This window comes from Brassica napus, chromosome A2 (genome assembly GCF_020379485.1).
Source record: "Brassica napus cultivar Da-Ae chromosome A2, Da-Ae, whole genome shotgun sequence".
Classification (NCBI taxonomy): Eukaryota; Viridiplantae; Streptophyta; class Magnoliopsida; order Brassicales; family Brassicaceae; genus Brassica; species Brassica napus.
Genome location: NC_063435.1, coordinates 23385695 through 23408309, shown reverse-complemented (window position 1 = coordinate 23408309; position 22615 = coordinate 23385695). Strand labels below are relative to the sequence as shown.

The window sequence follows — 22615 nt, the reverse complement described above, 5'->3', positions numbered from 1 at the left end:
TCCACTATTTGGTCCTTATTTGAAGCCCGACTGCAGTCTGCAGGTAAGAAAAGATCGATTTCCAGCTAAATTTAATTAGAAGACAATCTTATTATTATGGAGATCCGAGTATGAATGATTTGTCCTGATAATCGAATCTTGTATATACAAAATTACAATTATATATTTCCATTATCGAACATTCGAAATTATTTCTTCCTATTTGATTGGCTTCTTTTCTTGTTGTTATTGATATAACAGCAACTGAAATATATTCGTATTTAGGTTTGGAGAAGGTTTTACCAACTTGCTTACACTCTGATCAAGTAACGGAATAGTTAGAAGGTTACAATCAGAATTGTTGAAGATATTCAGGTTCTAAATTTGATATTAGAAATCCAAACTAAGTACTTATTACTTTTGCCTTTCTCTCTGAAGTTAATAAAGATAAGAACATCTAATTTTAACAGTAATTGATATATTTCCAAATGCAGTCAGCCTTATTTGTCTACAAATTGGATATATGCGTGGGGTCAGATCAAGAAACGCTTAAGATTTTTGGGGGGGAAAGCAGTTGCTAACAATGCATCTCAGGCAAATTTAACTTCTTGGTGTTTACATAAGGTTAGTATCGAGCGATTTCATAATTGTTTGAGTCTTTGCTATTGGTAACAGTATAGATCGTTTCTGTGGTTAATAAAACAAAGCATAGAAAAAGATATTAAAAATGTAGAGTTTAAAATAAATAAAAAAAACATAAGGAGGAGAGGAACGTAAAATACGAAAGCAACAAAACATAATTAAACGACGACATAAAAATAAAATATTAAAACCATGTCATTGCCATGATTCTTTTCTTCAGTATCCATAGTATGGGATCCTATAAAAAAAATAGAGAAAATAAGTGAGCATAAATATAAAGTAAAGTGAGTTCCCTATTCAACAATCAAATTTTATTACCTCATTCTGAAAGACTGAATCTCTGGAACATCATCAGGCTCAAATAAAATTTTCGAAAATCCATCAATGGTTTTCACGTGCTTGAATCCACCTGATCATGATTCGAAAAAATAATGTCACCATAAACAAATGTTAAATCACCTACTATGGTTTTCAAGAATTAGAACTGTAAATTACCAACACCCCAATTAATTTCCCAAAGGATGGCACGTTAAGATAGTCTATCTAAAAACTGAGTAGAACAACTTATAACTTAGATTAAATACCCATAAAATGAGAGTAGAGGCTTTATATATATATTAATTAAAAGTAGACAATAAGCTCGCTGGGAAACAGCTCAGAAATTTAAATAAAATAAAGTGCTGACTGAAAGAAAAAACAGAAACCAATAATTCAAGCAAGTTTTAGAAAAAAATAATCCTCTACTCTCTTATACTTCAATGATTCCCTTTAGCCACTTTTATCTTTCTTCTCCTTCTTGATCTTCACTGGACAATGAGTGCGAGTAACAGAAGTCTGATCAAATGTTTCCTCCAGATTAATCACTGGTGCCCCAGCTCTTTTAGCTGGAGTTCAACTCTTTGAGTCAGACTCACCAGATGGACAGCCACGCAACATCATCGACCCCTGAATATACAAAAAAGGTGACAATTATAGAAATTAATTATCTCTGAGTTAAGTTGAAAACCATGTTATAATGTTGACTGAAAGTCGCATTTACCTCTGGTGCATAAGACACAATACTGTTATCAATAGCAGCAATATTTTCACTCCCCTGTCAGTCAGATAAGATTATATAAAATTTAGTAGATCATTAATTATAAATCATGGCGATATATGTAATTACTAACCGTAGGCGAATTAGTCACTTCAAACTCAGAAATCATCTCAGTGTTTGTGATAATCTTCAGCACCTTGTAAGTTTCATGCTTGTACAAATAGTTTTTCCGCTCAATCGATATCTTGAAAAGAAAAGTTTTACCAACCAAATTGTTGATAGCACCGGGCAAAAGATATGGTTCTTGGATCTCCATAAGAAAAGTAGAAAAGGCCATTCTTACATCAGTCGTTCAAAACTCAAATGAATTATTTAAAAAGTTATAAAAGAGATTTATAAGCAAACCTCGTCGGATATGAGTCCGGTGAGCTCAAGGCAAGGCTGATGTAAGAGCTGATTTGCTAGATTATCAAAAAGTAGGAACTTTGGTGTCACTTGTATGATCGAGCACAACCACATGTAACTTATACCTACAATATATGAATAGCCATTACTTGTGTACATGTCGTCAAAAGCAAAATTATAAATAGAATTATAATCAGATTATAAATAATAACCTTGGAATAAGTTGGGGGTCATGCAAATTGCATTTCACGCAAAAGTAACTGTGCCTGAAAACATTCACATCGAGTCCATCATAAACTTAGAGAGCAGGAATAAATTTAGTGAGCAGGAATATAGTAGAAAATATTGGTATGTTGTAAGCAGTCCGAACTTATGTATTTATATAAGTTGAAAATTTCCGGAAATAAATGCGATTGGCAATTGAATATGCAATTATTCAAACTAATTGGCAATCCGCATTGAAGACCTTATAAATTAATTACCAAAATTCGCAATTAAAAATTCCAGGACAAATGCCTTTGGTATATATAATATACGCTCAATCAATCTAATTGGCAATCCGCTGTAAAGAGATAATCAAATGTTTTCAGTATTTGGAAATTAATAAGGGTGTTTTTCAAAACCAACCCATATTTTCAAGTCAAATCCAAAACCAACCCTTTTTTTTTTGTCCATACTATTCATCAATAAAATTTCCATACTATCCTTATGTTTTTAAATTATTCACAAAATTGCCATTTTTATTTATTTTTTTATTAATTTCGAAATTAACAAAAAATCAAATACACCCTAACCATTTCTTCTTATTTACAAAAATGCCATCATCATCAATTTTTCCAACCACCATGAACCACCATTTTTGAGCTCTAAAGCTCTAGAATTCAATTTTCAACCACTTTTTTCTCATTATAACCCAAAAAACTTCATTTTCTCTCATCTCCTCTACATTTCCATCTAAAAAACTCTCATAACTATCATTTTCATAATCACAAACTTCATATTTTCGAGTTTCTTCATTAGTGAATCGTTAAAGATGCTTCTTTTTGCTCATATTTGGAGTTTGGACGGTTGAAAAGGTTGGAAACAAGCTTTACACATGAAAAATGTAACTATTTACATGGTTTTCGTTCTTTTTCAGATCTGTGTCGCGACGGTAGACTGTTTTGTATGTCTACGCCTCCGTGGAGACTTACGATGCAGTCTATTTGTCAACGCACGGGTTAGTTTTGCAATTGAGCAGACAAATTTTTTTTCTAACGCAGACTTCCCCAGTAGTCTCCGTCTTTACCTTTGACAACAAAAATAAAACTTTCGGTAGACTTACTAAGACGTCTACCTAAAAGAGGTTAGTTTTTCATTTGACCGAACTTTTGACTTTTCAAAATAGACTTCAACGGAAGTCTACAAAATGTAGACTGCCAACAAAGTCTATAAAAGGTCAGTTTTGCATTTGACCAAAACTTTGACTTCGTGGAATAGGTTAGTTTTGTGTTTGACCAAAAAGTTTAAAAAGCAATCAAAAATTTATTAAATTGTAGACTTCATATGCAGTCTTCTTATCTTAAAAAAAAAATGTAGACTGCGTATAAAGTCTACTTTTTTATTTTGGTCAAATGCAAAACCAACCCGTCGGATTTGAGAGTAGACTTCACAAGAAGTCTACACACCCGTAGACGTTCATTTTAATCTACTGATTTGAAGTCAAACTTGGTCAATTGCAAAACTAACCTCTTTCAAAAAAATTCAAACATGTAGACTGCATATGAAGTCTAGTTCTGAAAGTCAAATCTTGGATGAATTCTGGTCAATTGCAAAAAGTAACCTTTTTAAATTGTAGACTGAAATGAAAGTCTACATGTACAAAATTACAACTTTTATTCAACTATAGAAAGCAACCCGTAAAATGGTCAATTGCAAAAACCAACCCAAAGAGTAGACCTATTTGACAGTCTACGTCTGTAAACTGAAAAGAACGTCAACATCTTCAGAGACTAAATATTAAGTCTTCATAGAAAAATCTATAAAAATGTGAATTTGTGTATTATTCATTAAATTTTTTCTAGTTTTTTTGTTTGACAGTGTGTGTTAGTTAATCCTAATGGGTTTGAGTGATTTTGAAAATAATTTTTTTTTTATAATTATGAAGGTATAATTCATTTGATTTGACAATGTTGTTAGCTAATAATTGTAGACGTATTTCTAAGTCTTCGTTTATAGTTTTGCTAGTAAGGCTGAGCTTGTTTCAAAGCTGAAGTCGGTGACTGTGGAATATAATTTTACATTTTCAGCATATAAGACAACAAAAACTCTGTATGTGGCTAAGTGTCGTGTTCAAGGATGTGGTTGGAAACTTAGAGCGAGTGTGAAGTATGGGCCAAAGACATTTTGGGTGACAAAATATTCGAAAAGATGAAGAATCGGAAAGGTTGAAGAATGTTCCTTGTGCATGATGGCTGTACACATGGTAAACTTCTTGAAATGACACAAGAAGATTATGATCTGGACAACAAAATTGAGAAGATGGTGCTAACCTATTCCTTACCAAACATCATTTAAAACAAATGACTCCGAATAGGAATATACTCCTCTTATGCCTGTCACGAATAATCGACAAGTACGGAACTTGATCGAGTTATCTAAGACACACTTTGTACGCCTTTGTGTATCAAGCCTGCGCCAATACACTAAAAAAATTTGGATTGACTATATGTTAAATAATAAGTGTAGACGTTTTTGTAAATCTACAAATGTAGACTGCAGTTGAAGTCTACGTCGTAAATTCTATTAAAAGTGTATTTGTGTATTATTCATCATATTTTTTCATGATTTAATTATTTTACAGTGTATGTTAGTAAAATTTTAATGGTCTTGGATGAATTTCACAATTTAATGTGTTATAATTATACACTTGATACTTATTGCAAATTGTTTTGATTAGTATTATTCTTGAAAATTTTTGGGAAAATTTTGTATAGATTTTCTTCTTCTCACATGTGTGTTAGTTATTATTTTAGCTTATGGTGGTTTTACTTGTTTGGTTGGTTAGATCTTGTGAAAAAATTGATATCTAACAAAAAATTAATAATATCATACAAGTGAAAACAACTAAAAATGAATACAATGTTTATAGATTATGCATTAAAAAATTATTTAAAAATTAATATTTTATTATGAAAGTTATTACAGAGCAATATATTAAAAATTATTCTTGAGTATGTTTGATTTTTCATAATCTTGATGCTTCAAATAAAGTCTTGGAAAAAGTACCTGCCAAATAAGATAGAGTTATGAGAAAAACATAAGATAAAAAATAAAATCATATTTTAGTAGACTTTTTATTAAGTCTACGTAAAGTTATTGTTTAGTAGACTTTAGTTGAAGTCTACACTAATGGAAAATTTTCATATTTAAAAGTGTGCATTTAGAAAATTTGAAAATACTTTGTTCTGGAAAATATTTCAAAAATGGTTTTTTGTCATCCTTGTAACAAAGCAAAAAGATAATGTATGAATCTATAAATTTAGTTCATTATAAACACAAAATATCTTATAATGAATATATGGAAAGCTTACATTTTTGGGAAGATGATTTGAAAATATTGGAAGAGAATACCTGCAAAATAAAATAAAATTTTAAAAAATAAGATAAAAATTAAAATCATATTTGAGTAAACTTCTAATGAAATTTGCTTAAAATTCAAGGCTAGTAGACTTCATTTGAAGTCTACCAGCCGTAAGTTTTAAGTAGATTTCAAATGAAGTCTACTCTATCAAAAAAAATAGATCTGAAAAATAATACATTAAAAATATGAAATAAGTTTAAATCTAAAAAACTTTTAAAAATATGATTTAATAGACAAAATAGTTATAAATTAAAGACATATTAATATGAATTTTAATATGTAACTTTATTTGAATATAAATACTAGAACACATATTTTAAATCTATAGATGTAAACCTTACATTTCTAGGAGGAGAAGAGAACAACTATGGAAGAAAATACCTGCAAAATAAGATAAATTATTAAAAAACATAGAAAAAAAATTAAAGTCATATTTTTGTAGACTTCCAATGAAGTCTGCTTAAACTTTATGGTTTAGTAAACTTCATATGAAGTCTGCAAGCTTTAGTAAACTTCTTTAGAAGTCTACACTGTCTGATAATTTTCAGATCTGAAAAAATCTATATATTTTGAAATGTGAAAATAATTTTAAATCTGAAAATACTTTACATAATATAATTTATAAGGTAAACTAGTAGCAAATTAATGTAGAGAGCTTGATCTATAAATTTATTTGAATATAAACATGTAAATACATATTTAAAATCTATTAATCTAAAACTTACATTTTTAGAGGAGATGATGAAATCCATGAGTGATAATACCTACCAAAAAAAGATAATATTGTGAGAAATAAACATAAAATACACATTTAAAATCTATAGATCTAAAACTTACATTTTTTAAAGGAGAAGATGAAAACCATGAATCATAATATCTAAAATGACAAGAAAATATTGTGAGAAAGACTTGAGAAAATTTTAGAGAGAAAGAAGATAATGAGAGAGATTTAGAAACAATTGAGAGAATTTTAGAGAGAAGAGAGAAAGTTTTAGAGAGAAGGGAGAGAGTTTTAAGAACTTGTGCAGCCACTTTAGAGAGAGATTGAATAAATTTTGTTTATATAGGGAGACAAAAATGTAACTAGGTTAAAATTTACGATACTGTAGACTTCGTTTGAAGTCTACTAAAATTAAAATTTTGGAGTAGATCTTACTATAACATAGTAGACCTTTTTGGAAGTCTACTATAATAATTTAATTATTGTTGTTTATTCTTTATTATTTTAATAATTTTAATATATGATTTATTAAATTTATTTCTTTATTTTTTAATAGTTATAGTATATGATTTCACTTTTTTATTCTTAAGGAACTTAACTTAGTTTAAATATAATGATTTTTTGTAAAACAAATTGAAAAATATAGACTGAAAAAGACGTCTTCAGATAAATAGACTTTATTGTAGGTCTACGAAACCCTAAACCACAAATATCAAACCCTAAATGTTTTGCTTGATAATCAAAAAGTCTCATTTATACAAAATATAAACTACTAAACATTAATATGCAGATTTAAGTTAATAAAACAAAAAAAAAACAAAATCTAAAATCTAACCCTATGAAATCAACTACTAAAAGACATAACATGTTAGAACCTTTTGTTTCTAAACTATGAACATAGTCTAGCACATGATAACCAAATTAGTATATATTCTTCAAAATTGTTCGATTATATGAAATTTTAATTTATTTACTTCATATTATCCATTATATTGATGATTAATTAAAAATATCACAATAATTATTTTTATACATTTTCAAAATTAAATTAGTAGACCAAATTAGAGTGTAGACTACAAAACAAGTCTATAAAGTAGACTTCGTAGGAAGTCTATATATATGTAGACTTCTTTTATTACGTGTAGACTTCCAAAGGATAGAAACGTAAAATACATTTATGTTTTTTGTTTGGTCATAAGGGTGAAATAGTACTTTCACTACTCCTTTAGGTTGGTTTTGCATTTGACTGAAAGTGGGGTACACTTTTACATTTGACTTGAATATTTGGGTTGGTTTTAGCAAATGTCCCAATTAATAAATACCGCATAGTTCTATTTTAGGACTATATTCAAATATCATAGCAAGGAATCGATTTGTAGTGTCTGCAATCAATTGCATACAACGACTAAATTTAATGGTTGCAAACTTGCAATCAAGGATTTCCATATACAATATGATATTGACTAAAATGAAGACCAAAATTTGCATGGAGGACAAATCAAACATAAAAATATAACTAATATCAATCATATATCACCTTCATAATAGTTTAAATCGCAAAGATTCCACCACAATTATGAATTGGTATGTTATATTTTACTTTTTACCTCGATTATACAAATTACGAACACAATTTAATATTTCGTTACTATCTTCTATTTTCCACATTGTTTAATATTTTAATTTATGTGATATATATTACGTTTCTCATTTAGATTGGTCAAAGTAAAATGGGAACAATTGGATTTTATTAGTAACTATGATATATTAAGAACATGATTTCACATAATTTGCAGGTTTTACAATTTACAACTAATATTTGACTCTACTTATTTTCCAAGACAAAAGTCATATGTTATTCTGCAGGTACATCAACAAAGTCATAATAGAGAAGACTTAAATTGTTCATATCTTCGTTCAACTTTCTGTGTGATAGGAGATGATGTGTCTAATATTAAGTTGATAATAATAAATAGGAGATAAGAGATGCAGTGTCTAATAACATGTTCATGAAATTAAGAATGAGATTATGTGAAGGCGTAAATAGTAATCTAATTTAGCAGAAAACTTTGTTATATACCATTAAGCAAAGGGATCGACAATTAAATGTGGAAATCTCGGTCCAGTGGCAATAATAGTAAATTGCTAAGGTGGGTGTGGCTGTTTTCAAAAGCATGCTGAGAAGTCCTGTCTGTGTGAAAATAAATGAATTAAAACAAAAAATGCTATGACCAAAATGAGATGTCCAAAACTAACGTTGGCAAATTAATTGGATCGTGGAACAACTTTCATGGAGAAACTGAATATTAAGTAGGGGTTATTGGTTCTATGATTTTAATGGATTTGAGAATTCTTCTAGGATTTAAGAAATCCGTTGATTCTTAAATCAAACATATAGATTTCGAAATCAAACATACGGAATTCAAAATCAAAATAAATGGATTATTAAAATCAATCAAATGGATTTGCAATAAATTCAGCTTTATAATAAAACCAAGTATATAAAAAGTAAAACACATTCATATTTCATACGTTTATAAAAGCTCTCCACATATCTGTTGTTATTGTGGCCTCACTTGATTGGCATGTTCTCTTTGCTGATCCTAAGTTACAAGAATTTCTTCATCATTGTTATTAACTTCTTCGACATTTTCTACATCCTTAGACTCTTTTTCTTCAGTAAAATTATTTGTTCTATAAAACTTTCGAAGAAAATTATTTACACAGACTTTACATTCAATTAAAAAGTAAAAAAAATATGTGTGTGCTTAGTGCATCGTAATATTAGTTACATGTGCTTAGTGCATCTAATATGTTTGTATGCAAGACACATGTGCTTGTCATGTTTCAATAGAAGTTGGTGTTATAATAGAATATTGCATGATGAAAGTGCCATGGCTTATTTGAAATTTTTGTTGTATACGTGAGATATTGAACATTTTTTGTTAGAGAAAAATTTATAAGACAAATCCATTCAAAATAACAAGCTATAACACAATATTTGTTTCTTTGTATTTTACTCTCTAAAACACTTATAAATCTATTCAAATCCAAATTCAAATCAAATGCTTAATCAAATCCTTACTATTGAATAACACCTAATTTTGAAATCTATTTTAAAATCATAGAACCAATAACAATGAATTTGAATACAGATTTTAAAATCATAGAACCAATAACACTAGATTTTGCTTGGATTTTCAAATCCATTAAAATCATAGAACCAATAACACCCCCTAAAATATTTTCCTAAGAGTATCAAATGAAAACACAATCAGACAATGCATATCATATAGTTCTTACGTTTTATCAGTTTCATGCCGACTAAAGAATATCCCCTTATTATTAAAAGGGAAGCAAATAAAAAGAGAAACCTTAAAAATGTATTATATTTACATTGGTGCCCTTAAAAATGTATTATAATTCATTTATATTATTTCTATAGTTTGTCAGAATATGTATTCTTATATGCTCTTCTGGTTAGTTACAATAATTTGGATTTGTATTTATTTACATTATAGTATTCTCAAACTGTACTCGTTTTAGGAACGGTTTAACCGATGTTAAACCCGGTTTGGTTAAACCAATTCCATGGCTTGCGGTAATAGTACACGATCACACAGCTATCATGAAAAACAACTTTCTATTACAGGTACCTCTCAGGTGTAAGTGTTAACCAAGATTAGTTATTAAAAAATTACAAATACTCCCAGCATTTATATCTTCTTTTGGCTTCGGCACTCAACGTAGAGTTCATCGCAAATTAAGAGCGACATCTGCTGACAAAGCTACACTAAATCATCATGCTGCAAAGGCACATGAAGAAAAAGAAGGAGCTGCTTCTCTTCCTTTCGGGTTTCAGTCTATTGATTGAAAGTTCTTCTGCCAATTGTTGGATTAATTGTATTGTTCTCCACATCCTCTCATGTACTTGAACCTGTAGGACAGTAACGTCGTAAGATAAATATAAGAAAAATCAGTCTAGAGATATTAGGTATGTCTAAGCTTAGTACAAAAGTATTCTCTTACTTTTCCTTTTGCAGCCAATTGAATGACAACCAGATGACTTTTTGTGAGTTTCTTCCGTTGTTCATGCCATCTCCATCAATAAAAGGTAAATTAAAGGAAACCCATCCAACTCTGACTTGCTTATTCGCTTCTTCTCCCATCTAACATATGGTTACTCACCTTCAACAACCATCTTTATAACAATCCCACCTTAAAAGGGAAAGTTTCAAATGTTAATATACTTTAATGATGATGAACAGAGGAGTTTGCTTTCGAGAAAAGAACCTACAGCTAAGCAAGTTGTTATACGGACTGATGAGTTCTGAACTTTTGTTTAACACCCCACCAACGGCTTGTTCTATGTTGCAGTCATACTGAGTTCACCATAACCATCAAACCATGTCTTGCAAATAACTAATCATATAAAAGACCACCAAAAAATGTCCTTTAGTAACTTCTAAAAAGAGAACATGAAACGCAGTAAGGAGTTGATGTCAATTTATTACCTCTGAGGCTTTGTTATATATGAGAATCGTATGGTTTTTTAAATCTGCACATATATAAAAGAAAACATTTATTTTTAAGATATCTGAAACATCATATAAGAAGAGCCTATAGACATAAAAATACATTGAGTGTTGGATTGCTTACCAACTAAGACTCTAATTACATCCAAATTTGTATATTTTAGCATAGGAACTGGAGGGTCCTGCAAATCATAAACGAATAAATGATCTAAACTTTATTAGAAAACCTAATAAGAACTTGTATCATTTAATGGAAATTAGAACAACCGTTTCGCGACAGCTCCGGTGGAGATGATGACGGCGTCGGCGAGCACAGTTCTCAAATCCGTGAAGAGCTTGAACGGCCTCGAGGAGAAATCGACCTTGGTGACTGTTTCCGTGAAGATCTCGGTGCCGAACCGCTCTGATTGCTTCCGGAACTTGTCGACGACGCCGATAAAATTGAAGATAAGTTGATGAAATCATGGAAAATCAGAAAGGGAAGAAGAAAATTAAGGGATTCTAGAGGAGAAAAGCATACTTATTTATACTAACAAATAGACTGTCCTAGAGAAGAGAGATTCGCATTGAAGATCTGATCATGGTTGATGGATTAAAGAGACATTTAAGCGATGGATCTGTAACTGTGGTGTTTGGGTTGATTAAGAGAAGAGCAATCGATGTCGTGAAAACCCTAGGAAGAGATTTTTCACGATGGCAATCTCTGGTAATAGCGGAGAAGGAGTACAAAAGTCCATCACGATTCCCGTCTTAATGAAACGATGTGTTTCGTGTACAGGCGCCACGTGTTGATATGAGAGGAAGTGACTTATCTAGCTGTCGGGTGACGTGAAGGTCTGAGGAGTGAGAGAAGTCAGAGAACTGTGTTTTATATATAACTAGGGGTGTGCCCGCGCTACGCGCGGGATATCGGTAACGAAAGTTTGTGTATGATGCTATCTAGTGTGAGTAACAATTGTATGGCATGACATTGTGTTATTTGTAAAAGGATTAGTAGTTGCAAGGGATGTGGTTGAATGAGGAATGAATTCGTGATAATCATCACTTTGGAGGGGTAAGATATTTATACGTAGAAGTAAATAAGCGTCTTGTGTCAGGGAATCACGTATTTAGGCATTATGGGACACTTTTTGCGTTGTGGTCGTCAATAGCCGTGGGCCGTCTGTAGGTGTACACTCATAGGGTTCAGAGAGTTTGAACAGGGAAGGGGTTAAAATTTTGAGGTGAGCCTCTAACTGTGACTATCAGGTAATAACTGATGCTTATGTTTTTGTTGATATTGGAGTTCGGGCAACACAAATTGTTTTAATTTATAGATAGGAAGTGGAGAATAGTATCTGATGGTCCGTGACATAAACGGACAGTAATTTTAAAAATGGTGTAGCCTTGCAAAGTTAGTAGCTGTTGGTGTCCAACCACCATCCAGTTCGCTGCTATTCTACGTAAGATCTCCGGGAATGTGCAGTTAATAGTAGTGCTCACCTGAGACAAGATCAATTGCGAGTCATTGGTATATGCAAGTATTTAGTTGGTGGAGCAAGTTATGAGAGCTAGTTATTGCCTATTGAGTTTGGAGGTTGGTGAAAATATCATTGTAGACAATATTAGTAACACCATTTGTATCCATAGTTCTCCCCGTGAGGTAACCCATGACAGAGCAAAAAAAAAAAAGAGAACCAACTGACCCTGAACTTCGACAACAATTTTCACATCAGACCAGTGTTTTGAAATCTGACCCGGATCTGCGGTTGAACCGGTAAACCCGTTGACCCGAATATAATTTGGTTTGGATTTTATGAAAAATCTATTATTTAAAAATCCAGTAAAACTCGCAAAAAACCACTAAAACCGGAACCCGACAACCAGTTGAACCACTGGTTAAATCAATAAGTAACTTTTATTTATTTTAAAATTTTCTTAATTATGCTATTTAATTTTTTTATTCAAATTAAAAAGTAAGATTTTCAGATTATACTAATATCTTTTTCTCCTGCCGGATGTCAACTATGTATCTCCTTCTTTTTTTGATCATTTTTTTCGTGAATCTCATTTACACTATTTAATTTATGTTTTTTTTTAAGATTCTAATGAAGATCTATGCCATTTGAAAAAAATGAAATGAACGGTGATAAAGAGAACCAAAATTAGTTGTTGTGATTTGGTCGGTATTAGTTTATTTTTGTTATCAATAATCTATTATTACATTTTAATATTTAACTTTTTTAAAAAATTTAATTTTACTATTCACATGTCACATTTAAATATTTATGAATTTCAAGTTTTGGTATTTTTTATTAGATGTCATAACGTCTAACTTTTTACAAAAATGGTTAAAGAGACTGAATTATATTTTAATATTTTGTATGTTAGATGAAAATAAAAATAAGAAAAGTTAAGTGTTTTCTAAATATATATTTTTGTCAACAATATTCTTAAAACATAAAATATGTATTATATTTTTAATAGCTAATATGTTATTATTTAATTAATTTATTGACCCGCGGTGTGCCCGTGGTCGACCCAATACCCGATGATCCGGTAAGTCATCCGGTTCAATGTCCGGGTCGGATTTCAAAAGATTGCATCTGACAGTGTTTATTGTTTGGGTCCCTTTAAGGATTTGTCAAGTTCAATTCTCACCTGATGGAATTTGTTCTTATGATCGTTGAAATGAGCTACACTTCCTTACATGTTGGGTCATGTAACTCTCCTTTGTATATGATAAAAGTATAAAACTACGATTAATTTGAAAACCTGGTTGTCATCGCATTGATATTCATGCTGATTGTCATCACATTGATATTCATGAAATCATAACCGAGTGCTGATGTTGTTTCGTATATCAATACGGTGTCAAGCTCGTAGGCAAAGTAAGGAGGTGCTAGTTTTGTAATTATTTTGGATGGTTGGATGAATCACAATTTAGTTAACAAATAGAAGCTGCCAAAAGTGAAAGTATGTTTTTTTAATAAGGAGTGGACCCAATTAGTTACGTAGAAAGCAAGCAAAGAAAATGAAAAAACCAACAACAAAAGGTCTCAAGAAAAAAAAAATGAAATCCTTGAGAATTTTTTGAAACTTGAGAAACGATAAATTCGAATGGGTTAGAAATTGTGAGCATTGGGTCTTTTCCACTCCATAAGCTGAGAAGCTAAGCTTGGCGTGGTTGTTTTCCAGTGTGTCCTTCCTCCTCAAGTTGTGCACCCTCAGCAGTGAATCCACCAGACACATGTTCATAATGCATGACACTGTTAGAGGAAACAGTTTCTGCTCCAGGCATATCATCACCAATATTATTATCACCCCCTGCGCATGATCAATATCAGTGTAAACAGTTAAAAAAAATAAGGAGAGAACAAATTTAGCTTTTGGTCCATCAAATGCGACAAAGACAGCTGATTCTGAGCCATCTGAGACTGAGAACTGGACACGGTACCTGCATAAGGAACAACATTGACATTGTTCAGTGGTGGTTGGTAAAACACTGCTAAGCATAGAAATTTTAAATATGTGATAACTGTTTTAAAGATCAATCACCTCAGGACCCCTACTGCGTTTTCTTTATGGCATGCTGTACATGTAAATGATGAGGATCCACGTTAAAGCTTTCTTGAGCATTTCGAGCAGGAGGTGTAGCTCTACCCGTTTCTGGTTACAATACTATTAGCGTAAGATATTGATAAGCGTTTCAGTAAACAGAGATGATCCAGTAATAGAGGACACAAGTTTCAGACTGAACTTGTGGGTCAAAGTTGAGGACATATGTATTAAGCCATGCCACCGTAACCGTTTCTAGTTTATGAAAACCTGCATACTTTGTCGGCCTTGTGGAAGTGGCCACATCCATAACACCTTTCCTGTTGATTGAAATGTTTAAGAGGGTGATAAGCAAAACATGAATCGTTTGTAACGAAACTGTTGTTTATTTTTTACCTTTCAAAAATGGTAAGGCATACAACAGAGTCTTTGTCAGAACAGAAATGTGTTCTAGTCTTCTAGACGTAGCTTTTAGGAAGAGCACCTTTTAAAGAGTATTCTTAAGTGGAGTTAATTAATGGATCAGAGTCAATCGAAAAAACCAGTACCTCCGACCAACTTAGGATTCAAGCAGTACCATCTCCAAGCCCATCATTTGACCTCCTTTCTTCACATTCTGAGACGCCCATAACGGAAAAGTCTCATCTGAACAATATCCTTACACCGGCATGTCTTCAACTCGGAAAAGTGTAGCTGGAAAGTTGCCAGTTTTGAAGAGCTTATCTGAAAGTTTCAATTGATAAGTAATTGGCGGTGAGCATGGAAACGGGGAGGTCACAATGAAAGTGTATATATAGTGAGGAGAGTATGGGAATCTCCATAAAGTAACTGTATAAATATATGGGAATGTTTATAACCAAACTTAAGTTCCAGTTCCAACACAGCTTTCTTTATCTGTCCATCAGAGATTATGAGAAGAACATGGTACTGGCCTCCATTTTCTTCCACAATCTCATGGCTCTTTCGATGATGGGTGCAAAAGATGTCGGATCTGTTACAAAACCAGAAAAAAAATCAAGAAAAAGTAGAGTAAGTGTAAGAACACAGAAGTAGAAAACAGTTTCTTTATATCAGTCAAACTGCAAGGCGCAGCTGGAGGTTAATACCTCTGATGAGAACTTCAAACCTGTTACAAAATATGTATTATTAGAATTGAAACTAAGGACATCATGGGTTGTAGCTGCAAAGTCAAAACCAAAAAAACTAACTTTTCTGTAACCACAGACCAAACAACAAACTTAGCAGTTTAATGATGAAAGACCAGATCTTTGAGGTTATTACCATCTCCGAATCCATAACATGGAATCAAAGTATCTTCATCGTTAATCTATAAAGTCTTTCCAACGATGAAAATAGCTTGCTGATAAGGGTTTGGAGTTGTTCCAATGTATTGCAGGCTCTTCCTACCAAATAATCTCGCCCCTAAATCAAATCACCAGTCAGCTTTTAGATCAGAGCAGCATTTACTTACAGTCTAGACTTGAAGATTGGCTATACATAAAGATCATAACTTGTCTTACCTGTCCACTCGTTGCTCTTGTTGACATCAATACCAACAATTAGATTCGACGACTCCAAACCAGTATGTGAAAGAGCAGAAGTAACTTGCCAAGAAAAAGAAAATCAAACAAAACACCAATATAGACATAAACTCTCACACACTAAGACAAAAAAAGTTCGTGTGATTCAAACCTCATCGATGGATCACCCATCCGTGAATACTTTCTCTCAAGATTCTTCTGAGATTGCCATGAGGATTATAGGAGGGTGCATGACTTGCAGACGGATTACTTGGTGTGTGATAGGAGCTGCTCTGGTCTCCTTATTTCCCCTAAGAAGAAGCAGATGAGCTCGCAGACTGGCTAATCAGAAGAATTTTCACCTTTTGAATAATAATTTTGATAATCACCCATGAACGAAATATATAGAATACCTTCAGCCTGTGGTTACATATGAAGAATGTTAATGTCCGATTTAAGGAGCAAATAAATAGAAACGGAAAGGTTACAGAAAGCGTTATAGGAATGTTGACGGAGGGGCCCTCCGTCAAGGGATAGTGTCATTGTCTACGCCGAGCTTTATTTTGTGCTCCTACCCACGAAAACATTGAGCCTGGATTAAAAAAAAAATTTTAGAAGTCCAAACAGAAATGGGTGGCAGAGCCCATAATGGTTTTCGAAGGATTGTTAGAACGTAAAAGAATAGCTTGGTTTTTTAAGGTGACAGATGGCAGAGTTTGCCCTATGCTGAAAACTGATGTGGAGGACTGAGGTGAGAGAAAACTCTATTTTATTATTATAGATAACATAGATACAAGCAAGAAATGAACAAAACTTCCCCTCTCCAAGCAACTGTGACTAATGCATTGTAACAAGAGTATACCAATAAAATGACTTATTATAGACCCCCACCCCCCCCCCCCCCCCCCCCCTCCAAACCAACACCATAATATAATGACAATGTACAATTAATCATATCGACACTGTTCCATCCGTACGGCTTCTCTTGCTCCGGTGCTTTCCGCTGCGGTGGCGCCTCGGAATCCCACCAAACGTGACTGGATCATAAACCCTAAGCCGCTGAGCCTCTGCTGGATTCACAACGCACTCCGGCAAAGAAACCTTGTACCTGGTCCGATCATAGCAATACGAGTAAGTCATGTGTTTACGCCTAAAAACCTCCATTTTAGCCCTTTCTGACAGGCTAATCTCCTGGGCCGCACGGATATACTCGATGGCCCCTTCGTCGCACTTGGGAAACTGCTCGATCGGGTCCACAGCGCAGCCATGCAGGACTAGGTCAGAGAACCGTGCGATGTAAGGGGCATATTTGTAGTTTACACCGTACTTGCCACCGTTAGTTGCCCATTTAGAACCATCCCATATTGTTGTGTAGAGAGACATTGGCTTCGACGGGAAGTCACCGCCCATTGTTGATGTTCGCTTCACCTCTCGGATTGGAACATTGTCCACGTAGAATCTGCATAACCACAAATAAAATAAGCTGAAAAGGTTAGTTATCCATAAAGATAAAAACATTAACCTAAAAAGAAAACATTTCTGGCGTTAATATTCCTGCTTTTGATGAACTAAGTAAAGCTTCTCAACTTGGATTGGACTCCTAAAGAAAAACACTACTCTGTATGGGGTCTTTCTTGATGCCAAGGATCGAAAGCTGTAAACCATTTTTGGGGGGCTCACAAGCTTGAAATTGACAAGAACAGAACAGTCCAAAAGCAAATGATGTCCAAGCATCACAAAATTTTCCACTAGAAGAAATTTGAGCATAAAAAAAAACAAAAGATCCCTCAAAATATTAAACCCCACTTGAGTTTCCTTAAATAGAAGAGAAAATTATTGAACACCAAAGGAAATTAAATCTAATGTAAGTACCTAACCTCCTTTCAAGATTCTTAGGTTTTCTTGTTATCTATTTAAGACAATCAAACACAGAGAACAACTAGGAGATAAATGATTTTTTATAGTTTCTTCATTTAACTTGCATGATGTGAGAATCAGACCAGAGGATACTGTATTGATGATAATCTTCAGTTGGATCAAACCAGAGATTACATCTCTCTTCTCTTCCCAAATGAGTGCTTCCATTCCCATAAATATTTGTCTGAATCCTCCATTCTCTTCCTCTAATGTTACCAAGAAACTCAAAATCAATCTCATCATGATTCTTCTCATACGTATCTCCATTAGACATCTGAAAATATCAAATCACACAAGAAAAAAAAGATTCATAAAGTTTACTAAGACGCTAATCCCCAAAATCAATAGTAAAATTAAACATATTATGAGAAACAAGATTATTATAATTTTTTTACTTACATAAAAAGCAACAACTACTCCAGCTGAATAATCAGAAGGTAGTTTGATTGAAGCACTGAAGAATCCATGTAAATAAAGATCATTTGAGACAAACCCAGAACCTGCCAAAACAAAACCAAATTAAACCATCACTAAACCGAGAAATAGAGAAACAAGACACGAGAAAACAGAGGAGCATTAAAGACCGTACCGGTCCTTTCATCGAGCGTTAACCGGACAGATTTGCCGTCTTTATGAACAAACAAATTCTTATCACCGAAAAGTTGCATGTAACTCTCTTCAAACGATGTGATTGGAAGATTTTGCAGTGTAAAACCAGAAACTAAACCGGAGAACAGAGACATGAACACTAAGAAACGACTCAAAGTTTCCATTTTAAGTGTCTAACGCTTCGTGTGTGAACTGTAAACCTTTTTGGGTGAAGTAGAGAGGAAGAGATAAGAGCTTGCGTAGGAAAGCTATGGAAATGGTTTACAGAGAGAGGAGACGAAGGCTAGTGAGAAAAAAAAAATGAGGTTTCCATCTGGCTTTGGGTGGGTTGGGTTTATATTTTTGAATTTACGATTTTTCAAAATATTTTTCTTTCCATATTTCTTTTATTTGGTTTTTATTGTACGCGGAGACAAAGATCTTTTCGAATACGTGATAAATTACTAAACTAAATGATTACAATATTTTTTCCTTTTGGACATAATTGGATAATATTGCTAAATTTATCCGATTCAGCTTTATTATTAAATTTAAACTAAAATAAGACATTTAAGGACGTAAATAAATCATATTTTGTTGTTTAGTATATCTAATTTCTCTTTTTGGTTTTGTAATACTGGTATATCTAATTTATATAAGTGAAAATTAACTTTTATAGAGATTTATCATTTATTTATTTAATCATACCGCTAGACGAAGATTTACACATTAATCAACAAAATGACATTTTCGGGTCAAATCAACTTTTAGTTTCGCAGTAGCAATAATGATCCTGCCGTGTCATATATAGTTGATAACCTTAGAATAGTGGAATGTGGATACCGTACTTTTGAGAAATTTAAATTCGGTACTTGTAGTAATGTGCTAAAGCATCAGTATAATTGCTTATTTTTGTGCACATTATGACATTCACTTTATTACCTTCAATGAAAATATACTTAATACTAATATGGAGTAGTTTCTTTTTTTTTTTATAAAGCATTGAAAGGCTATCAAGAGAATATTAGACTAGATTTTGATCCGCGCATCCACACGGATGTTTTTTTTAAAATACGATGCTATTTTTTTTATGTCACCATTTAGGATTGGACAAAAAATTCGAATTCGAAGAACCAAACCAATCTCAATCCGAATAAGTAGTACCAAATCCGAACCGAATTAATTAAATATCTAAATTATTTAAAATTTTGGTATTTGAAGAACTGAAACCTAATCTGATCCGAACCGAATATTTTGGGTATCCAAAATAGATTTATATACTTATATATATTAATTATTTTTAGACTTAATATGTATAAAAATATCCAGAATACACATGACACTTTTAAGTTCGTTTAAATACTTAAAAATATATACAAATAATCAAACGTAAATATCTAAAATAGCTAAAATATACTCAAAACTCCAAAAATACTTAAATAATTATTAATTCTATATCCAAATATTTAAACCAAACCAATTTATATGTTAAGTTAGGTATTGTGACATATGTTATTCAAATTTATATGTAATATATTATATTGTTTATATATTTTAAAAAATCAAAGCATATAATAAATTTTAATTTTTAAAAATAATTTAAATTGGTTAACCAAATCCGAACCGAATTTTCAAAGATCTAAACCAAATACGAAATCCCAAACAGACCCAAAAACGAACCCGAACACCCCTAATCACTATTATATATCCTATATGTGTCATCATAAGTTACAAAAATATGTGTTATCATATAATTAATCATATTTTATATGTACCATCAAATAAGTAATCTTATAATTAATAATATTTTATACGTACAATCATATAAATAATCATATATATTATATTTTTAAATTTCAATATGAAATATAAAAACCATAATTTATGTTGGTGTTTGAAATTGGGCTTTGTATTGTATTTTTTATATAGATTGAAAATATTTTTATTATAGTTATTGAAAAATATGTTAGTAAAAAACAATTTTTGAATATATGTATATTTTTGAATGAATTTTTGATATAAATTAATTTTAAATTATTATTTTGATTTGAATATGTATATCAAGTAACATAAACTCATTATTTTTTAATATAATGTAATGGACTTTAATTTTTTATCAAATTCTAAGGAATCACTAATTTATGTAATATTAAAAAATATATGAGTAATTTAATCAATTTTTTTAAAAGTACTATAAGATATTTTGTAACCGGATCAATGGTATCAGGTTAATAGTGAGTTTTTGGGTTTTTACTATGTTATATCAGAATTTTAATTAATGAATTTTTCATTAAATCCGAACCGGATTATATACAATATATCAGGTCTATAGGTTCAACTATGAATCTAGGTCAGGTATGAAAACAAATCTTAAAACTCAAACATTATTATAGAACAACTACCATATTTTCAACAAATACTATATTTTGAAGAAAAATAAACAAATGATAAAAACCTAAAAAAACTCAATTGTTATAGTTCGAAACAAAAATAATGGTAATTTGTAAATAAGTTTCGATTAACAAATGAAAAATAAACAAATCCGCGCTTTCTCAAAATCTAGTTTCAATAATTTAAAACTAAAGATTCAATGATAGACCTTTTATTTTTGACCCCCGTAAATCTAAAAAATAATTTTTAAACCCTAATGATTCACCTTTTCTTAAAATTTACCCCGTTTGTCTTCGAGGTGCGATCTCTGGTCCACGACTTTTTATAGACATCTAAATTTCATATTCTTTTCTTTTCGGTTTGTATTATGAATTTCTTTTTTTTTTGGTAGGGGGGGTGGGGGGGGGGGGGGTGCACTTTGTAACTCCTCAAAGAAACCTCTACAACACGTGAAAAAACAAAAATAAAATAAAAAGAACACAACAATTTGAATCAATTCATAAAAATGTTACATTACACCACGAGGCGAGATATTCATTTATACTATTTCCTTTTTTTGTAAGAATTCATTGACATTTTTGTCCACAGAGTTTGTATATTTTAAAGTGAAGCGTTGTTAGACCATCTCGAATGTATTTTGTTATTTTCACCTCTAAAATAGAGGAACTCTATAATAGAGATGGGATATGCTCCAATATATTCGTTTAAAATAGCAATTTCTAAATGTAGAGTAAAAAAATAGAGAAATGCTATTTTTTCCTCTATAAATAAAGGAAAAAATAGAAATCTTTATTATAGAGGAAGAAATAGAAGTGGGTTGGAGCAATTTCACCTCTAAATGCTATTATAGAGGTGGAAATAGCTATGGTTTGGAGATGCTCTTAGTGGATATAGATGACACAGCACCTGTGACTATTTGCCGGGGACACATGAGTAAGAAGCAAAGCACTTCATGATTTCTTGCTCCTCTTGTTTTTCCCTCCTTGTTTTTTATCTCTATCTTATTAAACTAGAATTACTTCTAGTATTTATTTGGAAACATGAATAATAGTTAAAAAATAAATATAATGCTGTTTAAAAACAAAGATATCAGTAAATTAAGAAAAAAAGTAACTGACTTATCTACCTATCTTATTAAAAAAGAAAATACCTTTAATATTTGTTTGAAAACATAGATAGTGGTCAAAAAATAAATATATTGTTGTTTAGAAACATTAATAGTAGTAAGTTAAAAAAAAAGTAATGGGATTATGCTATTAAAATTATTATGTTATCCAAATAAAAAATGATAATATAAAAAACCTTATTGATATGAAAATATTGGTTTATTTTCGTTATTAATAACCTATTATAAGTTTGTGTTTTTATTTTAGATTTAAAATTTTATTTTAAAATATTTTTTAAAATATTCTTGAACACTCGTAATTGCCATATGAATATTATGTATAAAATGATATTATACATGAAAAAATAATATTCAAATATGTATATGATATATGGGCTAAGATATAGGATTTTGGTTTGTATTGAAAATCTGTATAATATCCAAATGATCTATTTTGAATATTGATACATATATTTAAAAAAATAATAATTTTCACGTTTCTTAATTTACTTATAGTTCATAATATATTTATATTTATATTAAATATAAGGTTAGTATATCTTTTAAATATATATATAAGCCCATTATTTATAGATCATTTAGGTGCATCTGTAAGC

General features: G+C 31.4%; 2 protein-coding genes and 1 long non-coding RNA gene across 3 annotated transcripts; 1 reads left to right on the top strand and 2 right to left on the bottom strand.

The window, feature by feature from the left end:
• Positions 1-493: 493 nt before the first annotated feature.
• On the bottom strand, positions 494-2176 carry LOC111212490. The gene is made up of 4 exons (XM_048753272.1): positions 2063-2176; positions 1791-1967; positions 1661-1714; positions 494-1566 (listed from the first exon to the last, which is right to left on the bottom strand). The coding sequence occupies exons 1-4, from the start codon at positions 2174-2176 to the stop codon at positions 1513-1515; spliced, it is 399 nt and encodes a 132-aa protein (XP_048609229.1). The 3' UTR covers positions 494-1512.
• Positions 2177-10029: 7853 nt separating this feature from the next.
• LOC111214167 (probable xyloglucan endotransglucosylase/hydrolase protein 27) lies at positions 10030-18854 on the bottom strand. Its single transcript, XM_048743797.1, has 11 exons — positions 18504-18854; positions 18314-18414; positions 17980-18188; positions 14874-17456; positions 11461-14797; positions 11208-11359; positions 11065-11122; positions 10920-10963; positions 10703-10827; positions 10435-10623; positions 10030-10342 (listed from the first exon to the last, which is right to left on the bottom strand). The coding sequence occupies exons 1-4, from the start codon at positions 18685-18687 to the stop codon at positions 16949-16951; spliced, it is 1002 nt and encodes a 333-aa protein (XP_048599754.1). The 5' UTR covers positions 18688-18854; the 3' UTR covers positions 10030-10342; positions 10435-10623; positions 10703-10827; positions 10920-10963; positions 11065-11122; positions 11208-11359; positions 11461-14797; positions 14874-16948.
• LOC125579898 lies at positions 10281-11001 on the top strand. The gene is made up of 2 exons (XR_007317804.1): positions 10281-10519; positions 10674-11001. It is a non-coding gene; the product is annotated as an uncharacterized LOC125579898 (long non-coding RNA).
• Positions 18855-22615: the final 3761 nt, after the last annotated feature.